Source organism: Dryobates pubescens, chromosome Z (genome assembly GCF_014839835.1).
Source record: "Dryobates pubescens isolate bDryPub1 chromosome Z, bDryPub1.pri, whole genome shotgun sequence".
Taxonomy (NCBI): Eukaryota; Metazoa; Chordata; class Aves; order Piciformes; family Picidae; genus Dryobates; species Dryobates pubescens.
In genome coordinates this window covers 133,473,746-133,501,161 of record NC_071657.1, presented here as the reverse complement: position 1 = coordinate 133,501,161, position 27,416 = coordinate 133,473,746, and the positions used below count along the sequence as shown (strand labels likewise).

General features: G+C 45.6%; 1 protein-coding gene across 1 annotated transcript in view; it reads left to right on the top strand.

Moving 5' to 3' along the window:
* NTF3 (neurotrophin 3) overlaps positions 1–8,263 on the top strand; it is an 81,375-nt gene extending 73,112 nt beyond the window's left edge. The window contains exon 2 of the mRNA XM_009907258.2: positions 7,309–8,263. Within this exon, the coding sequence (XP_009905560.2) occupies positions 7,309–8,103 (795 nt within the window). The 3' untranslated portion in view covers positions 8,104–8,263. The remainder of the gene's footprint in view (positions 1–7,308) is intronic.
* The last annotated feature ends 19,153 nt before the right edge of the window (positions 8,264–27,416 follow it).

The window sequence follows — 27,416 nt, the reverse complement described above, 5'->3', positions numbered from 1 at the left end:
TTTGTTTTCTTGGTCTGTACTCCCTGGAGGGCAATGAAGGTGCGGAAGGGCCTGAAGAATAAATCAGGTGAAGACCAGTGCAGTGCTACAGGCTGGGGTCAGAGTGGCTGGAGAGCAGCCAGACAGAAAGGGACCTGGGGGTACTGGTTGATAGTAGGCTGAACATGAGCCTGCAGTGTGCCCAGGTGGCCAAGAAGGCCAATGGCATCCTGGCCTGGATCAGGAACAGTGTGGCCAGCAGGAGCAGGGAAGTCATTGTGCCCCTGTGCTCTGCACTGGTTAGGCCACACCTTGAGTCCTGTGTCCAGTTCTGGGCCCCTCAGTTTAGGAAAGACGTTGAGTTGCTGGAAGGTGTCCAGAGAAGGGCAACAAAGGTGGGGAGGGGTTTGGAGCACAGCCCTGTGAGGAGAGGCTGAGGGAGCTGGGGTTGCTTAGCCTGCAGAAGAGGAGGCTCAGCGGAGACTTTCTTGCTGTCTACAGCTACCTGAAGGGAGGTTGTAGCCAGGTGGGGGTTGGTTTCTTCTCCCAGGCACCCAGCACTAGAACAAGAGGACACAATCTCAAGCTGTGCCAGGGGAGGTTTAGGATGGATGTTAGGAGGAAATTCTCCCCAGAAAGAGATTGGCCATTGGTATGTGCTGCCCAGCGAGGTGGTGGAGTCACCATCACTGGAGGTGTTTAGGAAGAGACTGGATGGGGTGCTTGGTGCCATGGTTTAGTTGATTAGATGGTGTTGGGTGATAGGTTGGACTCAATGATCTCAAAGGTCTTTTCCAACCTGGTCTGGTCTGGTCTGGTCTGGTCTATTCTGTTCTGTTCTGTTCTGTTCCGTTCCGTTCCGTTCCATTCCATTCTATTCTAACTGGAGGAGCTGGGGGTGCTTAGTTTGGAAAAAGGAGGTTGAGGGGAGACCTCATTGCTCTCTACACCTACCTGAAAGGACATTGTAGAAAGACTAGTGCTGGTCTCTTCTCACAGGTGATTAGTGATAGAACAAGAGGGAATGGCCTCAAGCTTTGACTGGGTAGGTTTAGATTGGACAGTAGGAAACATTTTTTCATGGCAAGAGTGGTCAGGCATTGGAATGTGCTGCCCAGGGAGGTGGTTGAGTCCCCAAGCCTGGATGTGTGTAAAGGTGTGTTGGATGTGGTGCTTGGGGCTATGGTTTAGGGGTGAGCCTTGCAGAGTAGGGTTCTGGGTTGGACTTGGTGATCCTGAGGGTCTTTTCCAACCTGAATGTTTCTGTGATTTCTGTGGGGTTTTGCTGTCCCCCTGAGCACAGAAGGGCTGCATTGCTTCTCAGCTTAGCAGGATGAGGGAATCAACAGGGCATTCTGCTACTAGTTGCTCTCTGTGAGTTTGTGAAAGCAGTACTTAACAAGCAAGGAGGGTAACTGCTTTGTAGTCTTTGGCAAAAGCCTGAAGAAGCTGTCAGCCACCACAAACAACCAGGAGTTGCTCAAGCTGAGAAACGAAAGCTGCTTTTAAATAGTTCAGCAAGCATCGAACGCTTCAAGCTGATTTCCATAAATCATGTCGGCTATTACAAAGCCGAATGCAGAACTCATGACTCACTTTTCCTTCCATTCCAGTTCCTCTTAGCAATGAGGGGAAATGTAAATACTTAGGCAGCATCTCACAGTCCTGGGGTTTAATTATTTCCACCAAACATATTAAATGACACTTTGCTCTTCAGCTGTGTAGACTGCTCAGCGACTGATCAAAAGCAAGCAGCTCAGATTTAGATCTGAATCACCACAATCAAAGCCAAGCAAAGCTTTCCAGCACTGCATAAAGTGTTGAGTCTGAAAAGAGCAGAAAGTGGTTTGCCAGAATCTTCTGGGGATTTACTTTATTGATGGAAGCAGTAGGTAAGCTTGCTTAATTCCCCTAAAATTAGGTCATCCCTGAGACCTCTAGGTTGGACTGCACAGTGATAAGCAGGAATAGAAACCATTACATTGAGTAAAACTTAACTACAGCTGGAAGATCAAACAACTCTGCAATGCAGGAGCTTCTCTTTTCCATGGTGTTTGTTTTTCCCCACTGTGGCACAGATGTCAGCAATCCTGGAGTCAAACTTCCTTACTGCAAACTAGCAGCCAACTATATTACCAAGACAGACTGTTGTTCCTGCCGTGCCGTGCTATGTTCTCCCACAAATTCTCTGGACCATTTACAAAGCCCCATAGTCACTTACTTCTACTCCTTGCTCCTGGATCTTCTTTCCTCTTGTTGCCATGTTTGCAATCACAGAATCACAGAATCAGTCAGGTTGGAAGAGACCTCCAAGATCATCAAGTCCAACAGATCACTCAGCCCTTACTAATCAACCAGACCATGGCACTAAGTTCCTCAACACCTTCAGGGACGTCAACCCCACCACCTCCCTGGGCAGCTCATTCCTGTGGCCAATCACTCTTTCTGTGAAGATTTTTGTCAAATCAAGCCTAAACTTCCCCTGGCACAGCTTGAGACTGTGTCCTCTTGTTCTGGTGCTGGTTGCCTGGGAGAAGAGACCAACCCCCACCTGGCTACAACCTCCCTTCAGGTAGTTGTAGACAGCAAGAAGGTCTCCCCTGAGCCTCCTTTTCTCCAGGCTTCTCCCAGCTCCCTCAGCCTCTCCTCATAGAGCTGTGCTCCAAACCCCTCCCCACCTTTGTTTCCCTTCTCTGGACATGTTCCAGCAACTCAATATCTTTCTTGAACTGAGTAAGAAGGCACTGCAACCATCCAGAGGGACCAACTCAAAGAAATTAATATCTTCCTGCCTTAATTAATATGTCTTCCTACCTTAATACGTCTTCCAGTGCTTTTCCACACAACAGAGTGCTTTTTAAGCTGATCTGAGAGCTCTGTGCCCTCTGCCCAATATTAAATTACCTCTAGCAAGAGCTCAAATCATCAAAGTGCATCCCAACATCTGTAATGGCACACAGAATAGCATAATACAATAGCAGAGCTGGTCCAAATCTTCTTAGTGTCTCAGGAAATAAACAGGTATCTGGCATACATCCCAAGATGTGGAATGGCAAAAGAATTGGGTGATAGAGGAGGAGAGAAACAGAAAACACAGTGGGTATCCCAGAAGCCTGACCAAGTCAGGGTGCTAATACCCACCCTAGGTAGCTGTCTACTCTCTTTGTGGCACAGGCTCTAAATGTGATGAGTAGCCTACATTTACATCCAACCACTCTTTGAGTTCTGAGTCAAATGATGAGCCTTCTATAAGCTGATAGGTCAACAAGGGATACATTTTGGTGTGAATCCAGAGAAGGTGGCGGATAGTATTTTCTGGTTTCACTCTGTCTGAACTCTTCCAAAGCTCCATGGCTTCTAGGATAGGTATGTAGTAGGTCCTGCACAGTAAGATAATTATATTGTTCAGATGGATGTGTCATTATATCTAATATATCACAGAATCACAGAGTGGTTTGGGTTGAAAGGAATCTGTTGAAATCTTGCCTTGGAATGCAAGTCTCCTCTAGTAGAGGTAACTTACTCACTGGGCTGTATTGAGTAAGCACATTTTCCTGCTTTGTGAATTACCCTGTGAATTACACTGTGCAACTTTTGAAACATGTCCAGAAACATCAGGATGATTTGCTTGGAAAACATTGAGACATAAACATTTGAAAGCTTTACATTTTCCTCTCCTTTTTTATCAATTTAACAACACACACACACACACACACACAGAGTGCAAATAGCAAATTCTCTTCAATTTAGATGGGCAAGAAATTCCATGTGGGGCAAGGAGGTATTTATCAAAAGCATTATGACCCAACCCTACGCAGGAGGTTCCACCTCAACATGACCAGACACTTCTTTATCGTGAGGGTGATGGAGCCCTGGAGCAGGCTGCCCAGAGAGGTTGTGGAGTCTCCTTCTCTGGTGACTTTCAAAACTCACTTGGATGTCTTCCTGTGTGGTCTGCTACATGTGATCCTGCTTTGGCAGGGGGGTTGGACTGCATGATCTCTGGAGGTCCTTTCCAACCCCTAACGCTCTGTGATTCTGCAGTTCTGTGATTCTGAGATGCTATGTCTTGTACTCAAAACAGAGCCAAGGCCATAACCAACTGCAGGTTCTAGGTAAGGTCCATTCCTCCTAGCTAAAATAGTGTCTTAGGTGCTTGACTTCATGAACAGCCTGACAATTTTGATTCATGTGCTGGAATTTCTGAAAACAAAAGCCAACAAGGCCGAGTTCCAGGTCCTGCACTTGGGTCGCGACAACAACCCCATGGCAAGCCATAGGTTTAGGGATGTGTGGTTGGAGAGGGACCAGTGGATGCTGGTTAATTATTGACTGAATATGAGTGATCAGAGTGCCCTGATAGCCAAGATAGCAAATGGCATCCTGGCTTGGATTAGGAACACTGTGGCCAGCAGGGACAGGGAGGTGATCATCCCCCTGTGCGCCGCTCTGGTGAGGTCATACCTCGAGTGTTGTGTTCAGTTCTGGGCCCCTCAATATAGAAAGAACATTGAGGGGCTGGAGCATGTCCAGAGAAGGGCAACAAGGCTGCAGAAGGACCTGGAGAACATGGCCAGCAAGGAGTGTCTGAGGGAGTTAGGGTTGTTCAGTCTGGAGAAGTGGAGGCTCAGGAGAGACATCATTGCTCTGTACAACTACCTGAGGGGAGGTTGGAGTGAGGAGGGGGCAGACTCTTCTCCTTAGTGGCAAACAACCAGACCAGAGGAAATGGTTCCAGGCTGCACCAGGGGAGCTTCAGGCTGGATGTTAGGAAATATTTCTTCACTGAAAGGGTTCTCAAACATTGGAATGATCTGCCCACGGCAGTGCTGGAGTCACCATCCCTGGGGGTGTTCAATCAGCCTGTGGACCTGGCAGTGGGACATGGTTTAGTGTTGACCCTTCAGTGCTGGATTGAGGGTTGGACTGGATGAGCTTGGACATCTCACCCAACCAGAGATATTCTGTGGTTCTGTGATTCCATGAACATGCTACTGGAGAGCCTACTAGGTTCTGCATCATTTTACATTTTGTACCAAATAATTTGCCCAGCACCAATCACATTGCAAAGTCGGATTTAGGAGCACTTTAACACCCTTCCCACTAAATCCACAAGATATTTTACTTCAGGTTCAGTGAAATATTTAACAACATCTTTGCCACTAATGAGATTCCTCCATGGACAGGAAAATTAGCTGCTCTGAATTGCTGGAATTCTGAGATCCCTAACCCTTAGGGAGACTTCTTTGTGTGTGTGTGTGCAGCATGACATTAAAGAGAGTCTGCAGGAACTCCAGCCTTACTTTTCCCACCTCATCACCTGCTTCAACTTGTGTATTTTGCCAGTGCCACTTAGTTTTGAAACTAAGCAGAGCAGGGATTACATGCAGCCGCATGTTGGCATGAATAATGCCTTCAGCTTTTGAGCTGAGCGTTGTCAGGGCTTTGCTCACCGCCGTCCCGCGGACTTGTGTGTGTCAGACCTCGTGTGGCTTAGCTCTTCTGAGCACTGTCAGAAATCTGCTGAATGGCATCTCTTTCATAATATATTATTGTTATTATTTTGGACTGGTTTTTAAAAGAAGAAAATCATTTATAGAGGGAAGACCAAACTGCACAGGAAGAGGTCTTTTTCCACAGCACAGTCTGGGCTGTGAAGTTACTGCACCAAGTAAGTTGCTGTTTGTTTAGCTATGAGAGCAACTGTATGGCAACTTGAAAATCATAGACAGTTCAAATTCATTTTATTGTCATTTTTCCTCTCCAAAGCAGAACATTGCTGCAAGCAACAGTCTAGATTTAGGTGAACTCATACTGTGACAAACTGAGAATGGAGAAAACACATTTCTTGTCCATAAAAGGACAGATCACACATCCACAGAGGGTAGCTCTGATTTTGCTGCAGTTCCAAGCCATGAAGTGGGGACTCACTGTTGCTAAAGAGAAATTTTGCTGAGGATGGAAGATCCTCCAGTAAATTTATTTTGTTTGAGTGTTTTGTTTTTTTATTGCCTTATTAAAAAGAAAAATTATTTCCCTATTTAAACAGAAAATAGTGATTTTTTTCATTGATTTTTTAAGCAGATTATTATTGTTTTTTCATTCAAGAGGTCTGATATTTCTGCAATTTATTCTGGGGAAAACACAGAGTACCCAGAGTCTCACAGCAAGCCACGGGCAGTAATCTTTGACCTCAGCTCAACACTGGTGAGGCCACATCTGGATTGCAGGATCACAGGATGTTTGGGGTTGGAAGGGACCTCTGGAGATCTTCGAGTCCATCCCTCCTGCCAGAGCAGGACCGTAGAATCTAGCACAGGTCACACAGGAATGCAGCCAGACAGGGCTGGAAAGTCTCCAGAAAAGGAGACTCCACAACCTCTTTGGGGAGCCTGTTCCATTTCTCCCTTACAAGAAAGAAGTTCTTCCTTGCGTTGAGGTGAAACTTCCAGTGCTGTAGTTTCCATCCATTGCCCCTTGTCCCTGTTGCAGGGTGGAAGTGAAAATTCTGAAAGGTGCTTGAAATATAGATGAAACACCAAGAATAAGAAGTCAGAAAGCAGGTGCACTGCTCATAAAGTGTGAAAAATTAGTAACTTCAAAGAAAAAAAAGCCTGTATATTCTTACCCTGCGAGGTAGGATTAGATGATCCTTGAAGTGGCTTCCAACCTGGCATTCCATGAGCCTACGAATCTGTCCCTATAAAGTGTAGAAGTTCCAAACCAGAATAGAATAGAATACAGTAGAATGGAATGGAATGGAATGGAATGGAATGGAATGGAATGGAATGGAATGGAATGGAATGGAATGGAATGGAATAGAATAGAATAGAATAGAATAGAATAGAATAGAATAGAATAGACCAGGTTGGAAAAGACCTTTGAGATCATCAAGTCCAACCTATCACCCAACACCATCTAATCAACTCAACCATGGCACCAAGCACCCCATCCAGTTTCTTCCTAAACACCTCCAGCGATGGTGACTCCACCACCTCCCTGGGCAGCACATTCCAATGGTCAATCTCTCTTTCTGGGAAGAACATCTTCCTAACATCCAGTCTAAACCTCCCCTGGTGCAGCTTAAGACTGTGTCCTCTTGTTCTGGTGCTGGTTGCCTGGGAGAAGACACCAACCCCCACCTGGCTACAACCTCCCTTCAGGTAGTTGTAGAGAGCAATAAGGTCTCCCCTGAGCCTCCTCTTCTCCAGGCTAAGCAACCCCAGCTCCCTCAGCCTCTCCTCATAGGGCTTGTGCTCCAAATCTTTGCAGCCTCTAACAAGCTTCTCTAGTTAACTGTTTTCCTCTTGACTCTCTCCTCCTTTGCAGATCTTACAGGTGAACAAGGTGATGTCCATCTTGTTTTATGTGATATTTCTCGCTTATCTTTGCGGCATCCAGTCTGCCAACATGGACCAGAGGAGCTTGCCAGAAGAGTCGCTCAATTCTCTTATCATTAAACTCATCCAGGCGGACATTTTGAAGAACAAGCTTTCCAAGCAGATGGTGGACATTAAGGAAAGCTACCCAACCGCGGCGCCCAGAGCGGACAGCCAGCAGGAGACGGATGGGGAGGAAAATGTGAAATCAGACTTCCAGCCAGTTATCTCAGTGGACACAGACCTCTTAAGGCAGCAGAGACGCTACAACTCGCCCCGTGTCCTCCTGAGCGGCAACACCCCCCTGGAACCCCCGCCGCTGTACCTCACCGAGGATTACATCGGGAACTCCGTGGTGGTGAACAGAACCTCCCGGCGGAAACGGTACGCGGAGCACAAGAGCCACCGAGGGGAATATTCCGTTTGTGACAGTGAGAGCTTGTGGGTGACGGACAAATCGTCTGCCATCGACATCAGAGGACACCAGGTGACTGTGCTGGGAGAGATTAAAACGGGCAGCTCGCCGGTGAAGCAGTACTTTTACGAGACGAGGTGCAAAGAGGCCAAGCCCGTGAAAAACGGCTGCCGGGGCATCGACGACAAGCACTGGAACTCCCAATGCAAGACCTCCCAGACTTACGTCCGAGCACTGACTTCTGAAAACAACAAACTGGTAGGCTGGCGATGGATAAGGATAGACACCTCCTGCGTCTGCGCCTTGTCCAGGAAAACAGGGAGAACATAGACCTGCATCTCTTTGACATATATAAGTTATTACTTTAAATTATATGATATGCATGTAGCATATAAAAATGTTTATATTGTTTTATATATTATAAGTTGACCTTATTTATTAAACTTCAGCAAATCTACAGTATATAAGCTTTCTCTCTCGGTAAACAAGAGCAAAGGGTGTGTGCCTCTGCTGGGGGGGGGTGCAACTCCAGGGTTTTTTTTTGGGGGGGGGGGTGGTTTATGTTGGGGTTGGGTTTTGTTTTTGTTGGTTTTTTTAATTGTTTTTATTTTATTTCCATTTTTTTTGGTTTTAATTTTAGACTATGTTTGTAACACTGCTTGTCGGCAGCATACAGGACCCTTACTGTAAAATTCTCTGTAAAATCAGTATTTTTCATTCAGTATTGTCAAGCCAGTGACTGTCATTTAGTAAACTTGTTAAAAATCAGATCAGTGGCAAGAGTTGTGTACATATTTATAAACTAACCCCACCCTCCCACCCCCCCCCCATACACACACACCGCTCCTCAGAGCTCTATACATTCAAGTTTAATGGGGTGCAGTGTTGGAGCCTTGTGGGAATGCCAGTTACAAGCGGTGTGAGCAATCTGGCAGTGCAGGCCTAAGAGCCTGACATGGTGCATAAGTGCAGAGCCAGCTACCAGTATGCCAAAACAGTGCTGTGCCTGCAGCACTGTAACTAAAACAAGACGCTGGTAGCTAGAAACATAGTGAGTTATCTCGGGACAACAGGACATGCACCTGCATCAACAAACCTCGTGTGTCATCCATAGCTGGACCAATAATCTACAACAGTGTGATGTGTGGTCACTCATAGGGGACCAATGAGTCCATGCCAACAAGGCATACCAAGGTTCTATAAATTGTAGCAGTTTCCTTGCTATGCACTTCTTCTTTTCCTTCCTGTCCTATCTCCTTTCCTTCCATGCTTTGCTGTGCCATGCTTTCACCATAGGCCTGAGCCATAGGCCGGCAATACTGGAACAATAAAGGATCAGTACCGATCATATTGGTCAGCCGTATTGATTCCAAGAACCTCTGTCGTTGCCATATCTGGCTAAAGAGCCTGGCCGCCAAAAAGGACCAAAATTCATGTCGTAGCCTCAAGGTTATGTTGATGTCACAGGCATCAAGCAGCCACAAAATACGATGTCTCTGTATTATGCCAGTTCTGCAGTGAAATGAGCACTTCCCCTGTGTTGGCTTTTCAAAGTGACTGCTAGTAATCCAGTAGCTTTCGTTGGTGCTTTTGAACCGCATTTTAACAGCTGCCTGTGCGATGTCATAAAACCGCGGTGCCGTTTTCTGTGTCACAGAGGAAGCAAAACCTCAAATCCCTGTAGCAGAAACTTCTTGAACCCAAGATGCAATCCGAATGGATCTTTGATGCAATGCATAAAAGGTGATTTCTTCGGGATTTAGCATTTATTGTGACCATCCTCTTCCTCTTCACATGAATCAGTTGTTTTCTGCTTGCATTGTTGGATCGTTCTCTCTGTCTGCCTTTTTGGATTATAAACAAAGCTGGTGGTGTCTTAGCCTTGGAAGAGCCCTTGGCTTGTAGATTCTAGTCAAGAAAGAGATGGAACGGTGGCATGGATACCAAAGCCACACACTCCCGTGAAGCTGTTCTGCTGTCCTCCTTAGCCATCCATTCTCCGTTTCGCATGGGGGTAATAAATGTGTAGAACTGCTCAGCAGCCCTGGTACCTTTTTGCAGGGACATGAAACAACAGGTCTGTTTTGCACAACATGGTGACTAAAATCCAGGTAGTCCATAGTTAAGAAGTCCTTCAGTTCCACAAGGTGAGTTGTTCCTTAGGACAGACACGTGTACTAGCATATATACCTCAAAGTCTTCGTTGTGGTGTTGTGTGGCTTCACTGGGGGCATTAATAGTTACACCACTTGAAAAGATGATCTATTATGCATTAGCTACAAAATGACCTGGATGAGATCCTGCTGCCACAGAAGTAAATGAGAGTCTTGTCATGGCTATCAACAGAAGGAAGATTGGCCCATGTGTATCAGATGGGTCTAGCTAGCAATTAACCCACAGCCAGGGCTGAAGAAAATCCAGCTAGCCAGAAAGCACTTCAACTGTAGTGCTCTTAGAATTTTACACTGTGGCTTTCTCTGTCGTGAAGTGTTCAGCTTCCCAAATGAAGAAGAGATCAGAGTACTCCAAACCAAGCCTACAGGATGCCTTTGTTCGCATGGATTTCATGCCTGGAGAACCAACTCCAACTTAGAGGACACAATCTCAAACTGTGGGGAAGTTTAAGCTCGAGGTAAGAAAAAAGCTCTTCACAGGGAGAGTTGTTGGCCATTGGAATGTGCTGCCCAGGGAGGTGGTGGTCACCATCCCTGGAGGTGTTCAAAAAGGGATTGGACCTGGCACTTGGTGCCATGGTTTAGTAGTCATGAGGTGCTGGGTGACAAGTTGGACTTGATGATCTTTGAGGTATTTTCCAACCTTATTGATTCTATGATTCTAAATCTGCAACAGGTCATCAATAGCAGCAAATTGTGTGGTCCCCCCAATCCCTTACAGAGAGCATTACACATCATAAAACCCACACAACAACTGGACAAGAAGCTCATGAGGCCAAGCACTGGAAAGGCAGTGCCTCTGAAAGTCAAGTTGGAGCATGCAGGTATAATTCTGCAGGAGAGTCCATAAACAAAGGTTTTGGGAACCATCTAAATGTTCAACATGAGGTCAGGGTATGTACCTCACAGGAAATGTCATCACCTCACAGTACCAAATCCTAACTTTGCTTCAAGCAATAATAACTTTGGGTTGAATGCTAAGGCAATTGTTAAAAGAGATGATGTAATGTAAGAAGGAACTCAGTATCTCACGGATCTGATTAGAATTTTTCCAGCATTCTTCTTCCTTAGCAAACATTTAAAAACAAAAACATCCTTAACAGATTTTTTTTTTCTTATTTTTATTCTTCTTTTTCTGGTTTTACTAGTATGAAAGTTTCAGTTTCAACTAAATTTTTCTGCTTTGGGGGGAGACACAAACAAATTTTTCAGAACCCTGTTCCTAACATTTTGGCAAGAATGGAATGGAATGGAATGGAATGGAATGGAATGGAATGGAATGGAATGGAATGGAATGGAATAGAATAGAATAGAATAGAATAGAATAGAATAGAATAGAATAGAATAGAATAGAATAGAATAGAATAGAATAGAATTAACCAGGTGGGAAAAGACCTCAGAGATCATCGAGTCCAACCTATCATCCAACACCATCTAATCAACTAAACCATGGCACCAAGCACCCCATCCAGTCTCTTCCTCCAGTGATGGTGACTCCACCACCTCCCTGGGCAGCACATTCCAATGGCCAATCTCTCTGGGAAGAACTTCTTAATATCCAGCCTAAACCTCCCCTGGCACAGCTTGAGACTGTGTCCTCTTGTTCTGGTGCTGGTTGCCTGAGAGAAGAGACCAACCCCCACCTGGCTACAACCTCCCTTCAGGTAGTTGTAGACAGCAATAAGGTCTCCTCTGAGCCTCCTCTTCTCCAGGCTAAGCAACCCCAGATCCCTCAACCTCTCCTCACAGGGCTGTGCTCCAAACCCCTCCCCAGCTTTGTTGCCCTTCTCTGGACACCTTCCAGCAACTCAGTATCTTTCCTAAACTGAGGTGCCCACAACTGGACGCAGGATTCAAGGTGTGGCCTGACTAGTGTTGAGTACAGTGCAGAATGACTTCCCTGCTCCTGCTGGCCACACTATTCCTGATGCAGGCCAGGATGCCATTGGTGTTCTTGGCCACCAGGGCACACTGCTGGCTCATGCTCATCTTGCTATCACCCTGAATTCACAAATAAAGATAATTTTCAGATGTTGTGAGTAACTGAGAGCAGATCTCATTATGAATCAATAACTGTAGAAATCTCCATGCTTCAGAATGGCAGATAGGTCTACCTTCATAGGAGAGGAAGAAGTAAGACTAAATTAGCTTGACTGCGGGAATGGATGTAAACTAGAGCACAGGAAGTTCCACCTCAACATGTGGAGGAACTTCTTCATCATGAGGGTCACAGAGCACTGGAACAGGCTCCCCAGAGAGGTTGCGGAGTCTCCTTCTTCAAGACCCATCCGGATGTGTTCCTGTGTGACCTGTACTAGATTCTATGGTCCTGCTCTGGAACCAGGGGTGGGACTTGATAATCTTCTGAGGTCCCTTCCAACCCCTAACATCCTGTGATCCTGTGATTAAATCTCACTAATCAGAAACTGCTTTGTTCCTGCAGCATGACTGCCACAATTGTGTACAGCACTGTAAATCCAGAGAAATAGGCTGGGTGTTAGGAAGAGGTTCTTCACAGAAAGAGAGACTGGCCATTGGAATGTGCTGCCCAGGGAGGTGGTGGAGTCACCATCACTGGAGGTGTTTAGGATGAGACTGGATGGGGTGCTTGGTGCCATGGTTTAGTTGATTAGATGGTGTTGGATGATAAGGTTGGAATCAATGATCTCAAAGGTCATTTCCAACCTGTTCAGTTCAATTCAATTCAATTCAATTCAATCCAATTCAATTCAATTCAGTTCAATTCAGTTCAATTCAATTCAATTCAATTCAAATAAGTTCAATTCAATTCGATTCAAATCAGTTTGATTTGATTCAATTCAATTCTAAATTCTATTGAAAGGTGGGTAAGAAAACATAGCTTTATAGCAACACAAACAAATAACAGGATTGCTCCCAATGCCTTTATTTCTTCTGTAAAACTAGCAACAGGAACTGGCCTTTGACTTTTAGCTTGACCAATGCACCGAGTACTTTCCAAGCGACTAACAAAACCGCAGCGGAGTAAATACCAGCACCTGTCATCTGAAACACATTAAACGAGAAGGAAGCATGGTGAGTAAGGTTATTAGATCACCTGCCTCTTTCCCACCCTGCTCTAACAATGAATGTAAGTGTTACCCTCTGGATCTGATCCAGTTTGCACTAAAGTCAATGGAAACAAAACCCACCCCAAACAACCCAACAAATCCTCACCTTCTCCAGTGGAAGCCTGATCAGGCGCCAAGCAAAGGCAAATCTGCAGATCTCGGCCCGAGAGCGGAGCGTTCGCGCGCATCAGTTATGCCTTCCTGTAAATCCTGTGTACACATAAGATGCTGTATAATTTTGTAATGAGTTTGTAAACAAAGCCTGCAATAATAAATTTGCTAAGGTCTAATTCTCCTTTTGCTGTAGTAGCTGGGGGTGGTTTGTTCGTCAGCTTCGGTCACGGCTCAACGAGTTCAAAGTTCCTATCCCATTTTCCCTTGCTTTTCCACTTTCTGTCCGTGTGTTGAGCAATCAAGTGAAATACCCAGCTCCTCAGCTCTAGTTTAATTTAAGCATTTCTAAGGCTCACTCCCATTAGGCAGCTCAGAGGCTCTGTCAGTGCTCTTTTGCCAGTAGATCATTATAAACACACATTTTACTTCGCTTTTCTCCCAAGCGGCTGGAGGCTGTTCTGAAATTGCCTGTCTGTGTCAAACTGTGTTTGCTCCGTTCTGTTCCCTAGGTTTTTTGGGTTGGGTTTTGGGTTTTGTTTTTTTCAGTCCATTTAGTAACACTAAAAAAAACCAAACCAAAAAACCCCAAAAAATAAAACCACCAAGCTCCACTGAGATTTTGGGAAACCATCTGCATTTATTTTATCACCTTTGAACATGTGTTCAGGAATGAAGTCTGTGCAGCGAGTTTACTGCTACCAAGAGATTTGTGCGGCTGCACCAGGAAGAAACTTTGACTGGACTTGTACAGAGCCTGTGTTCAAAACCACTCTGCTCCATACTCTGCTGTCCCAGTGCTTTAGCAGTCACAGTCCTCCACTCGGCTACACGTTGTGTGTATCTGCAGACGACCTCCAAACAGGAAACAAAGCCTGATTGGGAGTCCCCCAAAATGAAACATTTCGTGATAACGCTCTGCTGCTTTTTGAGCTTTCCAGCAAAGGCTTTTGTGCCCCAAAGTCAAGGCTCAGAATTGTTTGTGGCACTTAGCAGAAAGCTTGTGGCAAAAAAAAAAAGTCAGTGGGATTCTCTGTTCTCCACTCTTGGTAGGTGTATGTAATTCATCATGCGTGGGGGAGGAGGGTGAGGAAGGGAGAAGAGGAGGAAGAGGAGAAGGAGGAGAGGATAAGCTCTTACTTCGTGAGAAGTAAGAGGTTGTGCTCCGGGTTGGGAGCGTTTGAAAGTGTGGAGGGGTTGCTTTCTGAAATGCTTTCTCCTGTATTCTGTTACAGCAGATGGCAAAATGACGAAGCAAGCACAGATGTGGTGTAAAAAAAGTCAAGCAAGAGAAAGATAACAAAAGGTTTCCTGGGAAAGTCAGCCATTTACTGCTGCTGGAGGTCCGTGCAGCTCTGGGCAGGTTGTTGCAGAGCTCAGTGATGATGGTTCCCACTTAAATTACCTAACTAACACCTGTGATAAAAAAACATCTTATTTTTTTTTTCCTCAAACTCTTTGCATTTGCAAGCTGGATTGTTTTGTATAGAATTTTTTAAATCTTTAGTTGCTGTGGTACCTCTGATGAACAGCAAATGATACTCTTACTGTGGCCTTCCAGTATCTGAAGGGGGCCTACAAAAAGGCTAGGGAGGGACTGCTCAGGATCTCAGGTAGTGATAGGACTAGGGGGAACGGAATGAAGCTGGAGGTGGGGAGATTCAGGCTGGAGGTGAGGAGGAAGTTCTTCCCCATGAGAGTGGTGAAGGCCTAGAATGGGTTGTCCAGGGAGGTGGTTGAGGCCCCGTCCCTGGAGGTGTTTAAGACCAGGCTGGATGAGGCTCTGGCCAGGCTGATGTAGTCTGAGGTGTCCCTGCCCATGACAGGGGGATTGGAACTAGATGATCCTTGTGGTCCCTTCCAACCCTGACCGATACTATGATAAGGTCTCCAAACAAATATTTCTCCTTTACTGCTGAGCTTTGAAGCCAAAAGTACCTGAAAGAGATACTCTCACTACAGAGCTGACCTTTTGATGCCATGACCTTATGTTGCCAGACACTTTGAGCATAGGCTCCCAGTTTTACAGAATACAGAATTAACCAGGTTGGAAAAGACCTTTGAGATCATCAAATTCAACCTATCACCCAACACCATCTAAGCAATTAAACCATGGCACTAAGTGCTTCATCCAGTCTTCTTTTAAACACCTCCAGTGATGGTGACTCCACCACCTCCCTGGGCAGCACATTCCAATGGCCAATCTCTCTTTCTAGGAAGAACTTCTTAACATCCAGCCTAAACCTCCCCTGGTGCAGCTTGAGTCTGTGTCCTCTTGTTCTGGTGCTGGTTGCCTGGGAGAAGAGACCAAACCCCACCTAGCTACAACCTCCCTTCAGGTAGTTGTAGAGAGCAGCAAGTTCTCCCTTGAGCCTCCTCTTCTGAAGGCTAAGCAACCCCATCTCCCTCAACCTCTCCTCATAGGGCTTGTGTTCCAAACCCCTCCCCAGCTTTGTTGTCCTTCTCTGGACACCTTCCAGCAAGTCAACTTCTTTCTTAAACTGAGGGACCCAGAACTGGACATAGTACTCAAGGTGTGTCCTAACCAGTGCTGAGTACAGGGGCAGAATGACTTCCCTGCTCCCCTGCTTAGTTTGGAGCCCTCAGCTACACAATTAGGTGAGATCATGACCACGATGTTCTAAATCCTACTTGACATGTGTCTGTGTACACAGCAGTCAAGGAGCAAAGAGAGGGTGAGGCAGAGCTGTGCCACCTTGCCAAGACTCTTGCTCTGCTTTCAGTCTTGATCTGCAATTTATGTGATCAAGACCTCTGTCATCAAGGGCTGTTTCCTGCATGCCCAAGGGTTGAGATGACTTGTAAATCTTTGATAGGACATTTTCTCAGCTCACATTTTTTACCTGCCCAGGAATGTGTCTGGTCTGCCCAGAGGTGTTTAAGCAGCATGTGGACCTGGAGCTTATGGATGTGGTTTAGTGCTGACCCTTCAGTGCTGTGTCAAAGGTTGATCTTTGAGGTCTCTTCCGACCAGATATTTATCTGTGATTCTGTGGATGGATAGGATAGGATAGGATAGGATAGGATAGGATAGGATAGGATAGGATAGGATAGGATAGGATAGGATAGGATAGAATAGAATAGAATAGAATAGAATAGATTAGAATTAACCAGGTTGGAAGAGACCTTTGAGATCATTGAGTCCAACCTATCACCCAACACCATCTAATCAACTAAACCATGGCACCAAGCACCCCATCCAGTCTCTTCCTAAACATCTCCAGGGATGGTGACTCCACCACCTCCCTGGGCAGCACATTCCAATGGCCAATCACTCTTTCTGGGAAGAACTTCTTCCTAACAGCCAGCCTAAACCTCCCCTGGTGCAGCTTGAGGCTGTGTCCTCTTGTTCTGGTGCTGGTTGCCCTGGAGAAGAGACCAACCCCCACCTGTCTACAGCCTCCCTTCAGGTATTTGTAGATGGCAATAAAGTCTCCCCTGAGCCTCCTCTTCTCCAGGCTAAGCAACCCCAGCTCCCTCAGCCTCTGTATGGATCTTTTGCAAGAGGTTGCTGTGAATTCATCATGGCAGTTGTCCCCTCTTTAAAACACAGAATGTTGTTGCTGTGGAGCTGTGTTCCAGGGAGGAGAGTGCATCATTGATAGACCAGCTCCATTATTTGTAAATTACATTAGGACCCTTAAAAGACAGCACTAATGTGTCCAGGGCAGGCTGCCAAGGACGAAAGTAGGGCTCTCCTTTTTTTGCTAAGCAAAAATATTTCCATAGAGAATGGGAGAAAAGGAAAGTAAGTGCTGAAAAAGACAGAGAGTCTGAGCTGTTGAGTGGCAAATATCTTGTTGAGATTGCAAAGGAGAGGCATTGTTCAATTATGATCAGCTAAAAGACTCTTTCCTGCCATGGTAAGGGTTAAGGAATTGCCATTAGATCATCTGAAACATAAATTCAAAAGGAAAATGAACCTCCATTAATTGAGGCCCACCCCACCGCGTTGATTAGGAATGAACAACGCTCACAGAGCACAGATGATGAAGTCTTGCTCTGGGTTAGCCTTATGCAGCCCTTGTTGTCAGCACTTAGGGCTAGAGATCTCTTAAGTGGGGGCAGAATTCAGCTCAGAAGGTATTAAATCCAAATTGAACACATGAGGGGGAGCCTACACTGAAAGCATGATCCACAATACAAGCTGAGCCAAGGTTTTAACATTAGTGTCTTGAAAAAACCCAACCCTGTTCATTATTTCATCAGGTTCCAGAGATTACAGTTTCAGGATACATTTTATACTCTCTGATGTGACCAGTACAGTTGGCAGCAATTTATAGATGAAAAGGAAGGCCTGAAAATGGAAGTATGCAGTAAAATAGAAGAGAAGAAGGGGCTCAGGGGAGACTTTATTGCTCTCTACAACTACCTGAAGGGAGGTTGTAGCCAGGAGGGGGTTGGTCTCTTCTCCCAGGCAACCAGCACCAGAACAAGAGGACACAGTCTCAAGCTGTGCCAGGGGAGGTATAGGCTGGAGGTGAGGAGAAAGTTGTTCACAGAAAGAGTTGTTAGATGTTGGGATGGGCTGCCCAGGCAGGTGGTGGAGTCACCATCCCTGGAGATGTTCAAGAGGGGATTGGACGTGGCACTTTTTGCCATGGTTTAGTAGTCAGGAGGTCTTGGGTGACAGATTGGACTTGATGATCATTGAGGTCTTTTCCAACCTTATTGATTCTATGAATGCTGTCTGGCACTGTAAATAACTTATGTGGATTCCCATTTATACTCTCAGGGTTTGGGAAAGGAATCTGAATGCAAATCTTGGGTTTGTTTTGCACATAGTATTATATATTATATTAGAATATATATAATATCTAATAATATAATATATTAATACAATATATATTCTATATTATATGTATTATACATTATATACTAGACATAATACATTATACAGTCTATATAACAGACAAAATGATCTTGAAGGTCTCTTCCAACCTGGTCTATTCTATTCTATTCTATTCTATTCTATACTACACTATACTATGCTATATTATACTATTCTATATATAATATATAATGTATATATTATATGATATACTGTGCTATAGTGTATAACAAGCACCTCAAGTTACTGCTTGGAGATGTTTGTGGTGTGCTGTCCTTGTGGATGGTGGAGCCAAAAACCCGGCTCTGAAGTTGGCCGGGCAATGTAAGAGTTTTCAGTCCCACGTTTTTACAGTGGATAGTTCAACCAAACCTGTGAAAGAGACAACACCTGCTTCTCAGGCTCAGAGATTAGATATCTAGTTTCTGAAATATTGACTGCAATATTCAGCATCTTCATCTGTGGCATGGGAGTCCTGGTAGATAACAAGTTCTCTGCTGAAGTGCAATTTGCCCCAGTGGTCAAGAAGGCCAATGGGATTCTGGGGTGTATTAAGAAGAGTGTGTCCAGCAGATCCAGGGAGGTTCTTCTCCCCCTCTACTCTGCCCTGCTGAGACTTCATCTTGATTACTACATTCAGTTTGGGGTTCTCCTGTTCAAGAGGGACAGGGATCTGCTGGAGAGGGTCCAGCAGAGGGCTACCTGGATGATTGGGGGACTGGAGCACTGCCTGGTGAGGAGAGGCTGAGTGCCCTGGGGCTGTTTAGTCTGGAGAGGAGAAGGCTGAGAGGAGATCTAATAAATGTCTACAAATATCTGAGGGCTGGGGGTCAGAAGGGAGGGGACAGGCTCTGCTCACTTTCTCCCTGTGATAGGACAAGGAGCAATGGATGCAAGCTGCAGCAGAGGAGGTTCCACCTCAACACAAGGGGGGACTACGTTGCTTTAAGAGTGACAGAGCACTGGAACAGGCTGTCCAGAGAGGTTGTGGAGTCTCCTTCTCTGGAGCCTTTCAAGGCCCATCTGGATGTGTTCCTGTGTGACCTGAGCTAGATTGTATGGTCCTGCTCTGGCAGGGGGGAGTTGGACTCAATGATCTCCTTGGGTCCCTTCCAACCCCTGACATCCTGTGAGCCTGTGACTGGCAGCTTTTATCAAATGGTTACAAATACCATGGGCCAGGTTCAGATGTGACCCCAAAGCACTGCTCCTGGGGAGTTTAATCGTTAACTCTTTGGTACTGCACAAATCATCCAAATGTGATTCCCATTAAGTTCTGCAGGCAGAAATTGGCTCATTTCTGCACCGCTGACGGAGCGTGCACCGTAGGCCCAGTGTCTGAGCCAACTCACAGGTCAGACCATGACCCCTGAACTTATGTCCTGAGGGGAAAAAAGATAAAAAGAAAACTTCCAGGAAGGAAAATTTTCCATTCTGCAGAGGGTAAGAGCTCAGTGGCTACAGTTGTTGTGTCTGTGCCATGTTGTCACAAGGTTCTTGAGCAGGTAGAATCCAGCTGACTGGAGAGTTGAAGTGACTGGCCTATGAGCAGCCCTGAACAAAAGGACTTACAGAATTAACCAGGTTGGAAAAGACCTTTGAGATCATTGAGTCCAACCTATCACACAAGACTATGTAAGCAACTCAACCATGGCACCAAGTGCCTCATCCAGTATCTTCCTAAACCCCTCCAGTGATGGTGACTCCACCACCTCCCTGGGCAGCACATTCCAATGGCCAATCTCTCTTTTTGGGAAGAACTTCTTCCTAACATCCAGCCTAAACCTCCCCTGGCACAGCTTGAGACTGTGTCCTCTTATTCTGTTACAGGTTTCCTGGGAGAAGAGACCAACCCCCACCTGGCTACAACCTCCCTTCTGTAGTTAGGATGTCTGTAGTCTCTTCCCAACTCTGCTAGAAACTTTATGTCTGGATTACCTGTATGAATTTGTGCAGTAATGTAGCCCCCAAATGATTATGGTTTTAGTTTTAAGGTTTTAGTAAATCATTGCACTCCAGTGACTGTGAGGTAAGGTGGTAAGAAGTGTGACCAAAAACTCCTGCTTAACAAATCAGATATAAACTCTCACATTGCCTTTTTAAGCATTATACCAACAGACCTTGGGGCATTTTCTTTGGAGTTTGTTTTGGGGTTTTGCTTGGCTTTGTTTTTTAAGCAGGATCACAGGATGTTAGGAGTTGAAAGGACTTGGGGGTGCTGGTGGATGAGAAGCTCAACATGAGCGAGCAGTGTGCACTTGCAGCCCAGAAAGCCAATCCCATCCTGGGCTGCACCAAGAGAAGCAGAGCCAGGAGGTCGAGGGAGGAGGTTCTCCCCTTCTACTCTGCTCTGGTGAGATCCTACCTAGAGTACTGCATCCAGTTCTGGAGCTTCTATTAGAAGAAAGATCTGGATGTGCTGGAATGTGTCAAGAGAAGGGCCATGAGGATGATCAGAGGGCTGGAGCTCCTCTCCTATGAGGTCAGGCTGAAGGAGTTGGGGCTGTTCAGTCTGGAGAAGAGAAGGTTCCAAGAAGACCTTATTGTGGCCTTCCAGTATCTGAAGAGGGCTACAAGAAAGCTGAGGAGGGACTCTTTAGGGTGTCAGGTAGGGATAGGACTAGGGGGAATGGAAGATAAATAGAAATGGGTAGATTCAGCTTGGATGTTAAGAAGAAGTTCTTCCCCATGAGGGTGGTGAGACACTGGCACAGGTTGCCCAGGGAGGTGGTGGAAGACTCATCCCTGGAGGTTTTTGAGGCCAGGCTGGATGTGGCTCTGAGCAACCTGCTCTAGTGTGAGGTGTCCCTGCCCATGGCAGGGGGGTTGGAACTGGCTGATCCTTGAGGTCCCTTCCAACCCTAACAATTCTATGATTCTATGAAATAAAAGTAATCCTTTCATTTTGTTTTTCTGTGCTAAAAATATGAATAATCTCCCTCTCTTGGTTAGAAATCACAAACAAAACTGGGAACACATATGTTCTGTGTCCAGTTCTGGAGCTTCTATGAGAAGAAAGATCTGGAGGTGCTGGAACATGTCCAGAGAAGGGCCATGAGGATGATCTGAGGGGCTGGAGCTGCTCTTCTATGAGGACAGACTGAAAGAGTTAGGGTTGTTCAGTTTGGAGAACAGAAGTGTCCATGCCCATGGCAGGGAAGTTGGAACTAGATGATCCTCGAGGTCCCTTCCAGCCCTGACAGTTCTGTGATTGTGTCCTGTAAACAAAGCAGGATGGGTGGTTACAATAATTACTAGATTGTGGGAATCAAGGAACTCAGTTCCTTGAAAATTAGACCCCTCAGGCATGGTGATCCTCCTGGTCTCAGGAGGTAAGTCAGAGGCACAGATCCCCTAGGTCAAGAATCTTGGCTGCCTTGGATTCCTGAGCCTTGGCGTCAGGCATGGTACTTGTCCAAGGCAGGGGTAAAGGTGAAAAAAAGCCCTTCTCCCACCATCATCAGATAACAGGAATTATGTACAAGGCAGTTCTCATGGGAACAGTTTGGGCTCAGAATCCCATGGGGTTTTGTTGTTTTTTGCTTCTACAGAAATGGAAGGTAGGGGTTCCTGAGAACAGCCTGCTGCCTGTCCTTTTCTCAGAGGGATAGGAAGGCACTGGAGGGTAAAAGTTCAAGAGGAAAACTCTCCTTTAGTAAAGTCACTCAGATATCCATTTTCCCTTCAGGTTTCCACTTACTGTGTTGGTGCATCAGTACAAAAATCTATAGGAAAGTATTTTGACATAGATCCTGATGAAGAGGGCATTTATATGTCAGTGGAAAAGAACACCACAGGACCATGAGAGACCCCACTTGGAGTACTGTGTCCAGTTCTGGAGTCCCTGTTACAGGAAGGATCTGGCCATGTTAGAACGTGTCCAGAGAAGGGCCACAAGGATGATCAGAGGGCTGGAGCTCCTCTCCTATGGAGAGAGACTGAGAGAGGATTCCAGGTGTGGTCTCAGCAGGGGAGAGTAGAGGGTGAGAAAACCTCCCTAGACCTGCTGGCCACACTTTGCTTCACCTTTAATTCCTCTGTCAGGGAGATTTTTTTGTACTTAAAACATTTAGTGGGTCTCTGTTAATAACCTCTGTGGGAGATTATTGTGTGTCAGGATATAAAATAGAATAGAATAGAATGGAATGGAATGGAATGGAATGGAATGGAATGGAATGGAATGGAATAGAATAGAATAGAATAGAATAGAATAGAATAGAATAGAATAGAATAGAATAGAATAGAATAGAATAGAATAGAATAGAATAGAATAGAATAGGGAGGTGGTGGCAGCCTCATCCCTGGAGTCTTTTAAGGCCAGGCTGGATGTGGCTCTGAGCAATGTGATGTAGTGTGAGGTGCCCCTGCCTATGGGATGGGGGTTGGACCTGGCTGATCCTTGAGGTCCCTTCCAACCCTGACAATGTTATGACTCTAAATACTTCGTATTGGAGCACTTTAGAGATCTTCTTTTCATCCAGTGCAAAATACTCCAGCATAGGCATTACCTCATTGGCAGCAGATGAAAGAAAGAGGCAAAGAGACTTCAAACACTGAACACTGATTTTGGTTAGGACCATCACAACACATCCTAGGAGATTCATGATTCTTATCAGCAGAGCAGACTAGATCCTGTGAAAGATGAATGCAGGTTCACCCTCTCCTGTCTCTTGGCATCTGACTAGTACTCCAGATGTTTAAACTTCATGTGGGGTAATGCAAGTATTTGAACTATTTCCTCTCTGCATCCTCCTGTGTGGCTCCTTCCTGCACTGTTGACTTAAAGACTCTGTGGTGTCATGTCAGGATAGGTAATCATCCTTCACTGTGGGGATCCCGAGGTGGTAAAAGGAGAGGACTAATAGCTGTCACTGAAGCTGACAAACTGCTGTTAAAACAGCACTAGCAGTTGCTTTCACATCTCTCTTCCCTCTGCTGTTAATGCCTGGATCTGGATGAAAGTATCTGTGTTTGCTGGCAGCCTTGGAGGAGCTGGTAAGCTGTCAAAACTAACACAGATGATATGACATGTGCTTAAAGAAAACTTTACCATCCTGGACACAAGAAACAACTGATTCTCTCAAAAAAAGGTCCAGCAATTCTAAATGAAAGCTGAGCTAACCCTAAGCATGGCTCAGGGTTAACTAAAGTACCGTTCTCCACATTAGTCTCTCACCCATGTGTGAAGAGCTCTAAGGAAAGGTGACCAAAACCAAACTGTGGTCTTCTCCAGCCTAAATGATTCATAGAATCATAAAGGATTCTATGAATCATTTAGCCAGCTGGAAACAGCTGGTTAGTTGCAGCCTAAGCATCCATCTGATAGAATAGAATAGAATAGAATAGAATAGAATAGAATAGAATAGAATAGAATAGAATAGAATAGAATAGAATTAAGCAGGTTGGAAGAGACCTTTGATATCATCGAGTCCAACCTATCACCCAACACCATCTAATCAACTAAACCATGGCACCAAGCACCCCATCCAGTCTCCTCCTAAACACCTCCAGTGATGGTGACTCCACCACCTCCCTGGGCAGCCCATTCCAATGGCCAATCTCTCTTTCTGTAAAGACTTTCTTCCTAACATCCAGCCTAAACCTCCCCTGGCACAACTTGAGACTGTGTCCTCTTCTTCTGTTGCTGGTTGCCTGGCAGAAGTGACCAACCCCCACCTGTCTGCCACCTCCCTTCAGGTAGCTGTAGATGGATTCCATCAAAGAATGAAAAAGTGGAACAAAACTAAGATAAACTCCTTTACTGTCACCATCACAGCCTCAGGTGCAAACCACTTTGCTTGTCTGCTTTCCTGATATGCATTGCCAAACTAAAAGCAGTATTTGAAGAGAAAGACATCTGGGCTAGTTGAGAGAGATTTTTGGCATTGCCAGACTCAGCTGATCAGTAAAGATGTATTTAGCCTATCAAGAAATTAATTTTCCCTGAAAATAATGTAAGGTGTGATGTTTATTGCAGGTAAACACACATTTATATATTTATTGATTCCCTTCTGTCTTTGATGCTAGACAGTCTATAAGATGGCTGTGGGGTTTCATTTTGGCTTTTTTGCAGACCCATTCTATGCTCTGCAATTCCAGAAGCCTCTCATGGTCTGAAAGACTTGTCCTTAGTAAGTTTACCTACTAATTCCAGATAGGTAAAGGGAAGTGGCATGGACTGAATCACAGAATAGAATCATAGAATCAATAAGGTTGGAAGAGACCTCAAGGATCATCAAGTCCAACCTGCCACCCAAGACCTCATGACTACTAAACCATGGCACCAAGTGCCATGTCCAATCCCCTCTTGAACACCTCCAGGGACAGTGACTCCACCACCTCCCTGGGCAGCGCATTCCAATGGCCAGTAACTCTCTCTATGGAGAACTTTCTCCTCACCTCCAGCCTAAACTTCCCCTGGCACAGCTTGAGACTATGTCCTGTGAGAAACACAAGACCAGTATTTTGACTTATGATGTTCTCTAAAGAGGAAGCCCAAGGTGTTTTTAGCACAAGTGTGAGCTCTGAAAATGAAGTTAAAGCTTTCAACACCAGCTGAAAATGAAAGGGGTCGTGGCACAGCATCTATCTATTGGAGATGGAAGTCCCAGGGCAAATAGCTTCAAAGAATGTAAGAAGAGAGAGGGAGGGCAGGAGAGAACAAGGCAGGAAGAGACAACTTCTTCAGACATTTGGCAATGGGGAGCAAATGCCAGTCCTCAGATAAAAATGTAGTTTACAATAGAGATGACAAATTAGGTGCAAGAGAATCCAGGCTGGGCAGGGTACAGGATAAACCAGCAAGAAGATTGACTAAGGTTAAGGAATAGCCGAGGCCAAGAAGCTGAAGGCCACCCACAGAGATCAAATGGGAAAGCACTAATGGGAAAGACATTTTGCAAGTTAAAAATATAACTGGTTCCTTAATCTGGGGACACAGAGCTGTAAAATAACAGCTGGACAGTAAGGCAGAACAAAGTTTGCCTCGGCGGCTTGAGCGAAAGGTGGTTGAATGGAAAGGCATCATCTGCTTTATCAGAAATAGGTCCTGCCAGGCCCTCAGCCAGGCTGGCTTTGGGGTGGAGAAAGGCAGGGTCACATTCCTCTGGGATGGCAGCATGGCTCTGTCACACAGGCCAACGCAGCAGCCTTCAAAGTAACGATGAAATCTTAGACGTTTTAAAAGGATTTCCCACTATTATTGATGTTGTTCCCATAGCACAAGCCAAGGAGTAGGAAGGCAGCACATCAAAACATTTGCATGCACTTGAAAACAGGCATCTCTCTTCTGTACCAGATCATGCTTTCTGCTGACTATAAAGGCAACGTTTGAACTGTGATTCCATGGGGGAGAAAAAAGCCTAAATCCTCCTGCAGCACCTGTGCTGAAGGCAGGGTGCTGAAGAAAGCAGCCTCTAGTGCTGATGGTGTTTGAAGTAAGTAACAAAACCCAGAAGCAGGCTGAGCACTTTGATTCTGCCCCAGCCTGACCATCACAGGATGTTAGGGGTTGGAAGGGATCTCCGAAGGTCATCAAGTCAGAATTAACCAGGTTGGAAAAGACCTTCGAGATCAAGTCCAACCTATCACCCAACACCATCTAATCAACTAAACCATGGCACCAAGTGCCTCATCCAGTCTCTTCTTAAACATCTCCAGTGATGGTGACTTCACCACATCCTTAGGCAGCACATTCCAATGGCCAATCTCTCTTTCTGGGAAGAACTTCTTCCTCACCTCCAGCCCAAACCTCCCTTGGTGCAGCTTGAGACTGTGTCCTCTTGTTCTGGTGCTGGTTGAATGGGAGAAGAGACCAACCTCCACCTGGCTACAGCCTCCCTTCAGGTAGTTGTAAAGAGCAAGAAGGTCTCCCCTGAGCCTCCTCTTCTCCAGGCTAAGCAACCCCAGCTCCCTCAGCCTCTCCTCACAGGGCTGTGCTCAAGGCCTCTCCCCAGCCTTGTTGCCCTTCTCTGGACACATTCAAGTGTCTCAATGTCCTTCTTAAATAGAGGGGCCCAGAACTGGACACAGGACTCATGGTGTGGCCTAACCAGTGCTGAGTACCGGGGCACAAGGATTTCCCTGCTCCTGCTGGCCACACTACTCTTGATGCAGGCCAGGATGCCATTAGCCTTCTTGGTCACCTGGGCACACTGCAGGCTCATGTTCAGCCTACTATCACCCAGTACCCCCAGGTCTCTTTCTGCCTGGCTGCTCTCCAGCCACTCTGACCCCAGCCTGTAGCTCTGCATGGGGTTGTTGCGACCCAAGTGTTGCACCTGGCACTTGGACTTGTTGAATAATATATCTGGTATATACCACACCTCACACAGAACTCCCAAGCCACACATCTCTGAATGCCTGCAGGCATGAGAGACTATGACCTCCTCAAGCATCTCAGCACCAGAGGAACTGCTGTGCAAGTTTCACTTGTTGCAGTACATTTCTGGAAACATGGTGATTTTTTTTTCCCCCCACTAATGAAAATGCTGTGAGGCTCATTCTGCTCTTACTTACACCACTAATTTGTATCATTTCACAGCCCTCTCAGTGAGGGCCATATCAGACTCTGGTTGTCTGTGCTTAGTCCCAGCAGTTTCCATTTCAGCTTTTGTGAAGCTCTGTGGATTGTAGCATTTTTCACAGTGTGCCATTAGCATGATTGATTGCATTATAAACACGCAGGGAAAACTTGCCAGATGCAACTTAAAACTGGATTCTTGGTGAATATCTGAGCCTGAATCTGCTTTTTTCTTCTAGCTTGTGCAGTCTGGAGCAGCAGCTCTGAAGGCAACGTGTGTAGGAGGAAGATTAGAAGGGATCTGTGGGCTGAATCCTACACCCAAGAACAGCTCTGAGGATATTAGGCTGGGATGACAGACACTGAACACGTGGCAGTTGGACCCTTGCTTTTGCTTTTAATATTGCACACTGCAAACATTACTAACATAGGGTAAGACTTTGTGTACTCTGTAATCAGTTCATGGGGCTTAGCTTTATCATCTCAAGGTTTTGTTTAACAATGGAAATTCAAAGGCAGTCACTTAAAGGGACTTCTTGATACCCTGCCATGAAAACAAAGGATCCTTGTGAGGCATTAATACAGGTGGGAAGAATTTGCCATACAGGAATAAGAAGATTAGGCAGGAAATGTTCCAATGATTACTTTAAATGTCTCTGGGTGAGGTAGCAGATAAACAGGACTAAGGAACTTCAGAGAGATTGAAACCTTTTGCTTTCTGAGCCAGACTGCCCTTTTCCAGGGACATACTCCAAAATAAAATACAACAAAATAAATGAGGTACCAAATGATTTATAAGCTGGAGAGAGGGGCAAAAAAATGTTTGGAAGTATTTTTTCTTCATTGCTTTAACATGAAGCAACTCAGAGTGTGTGTGTGTGTGTGTGTGTGTGTCC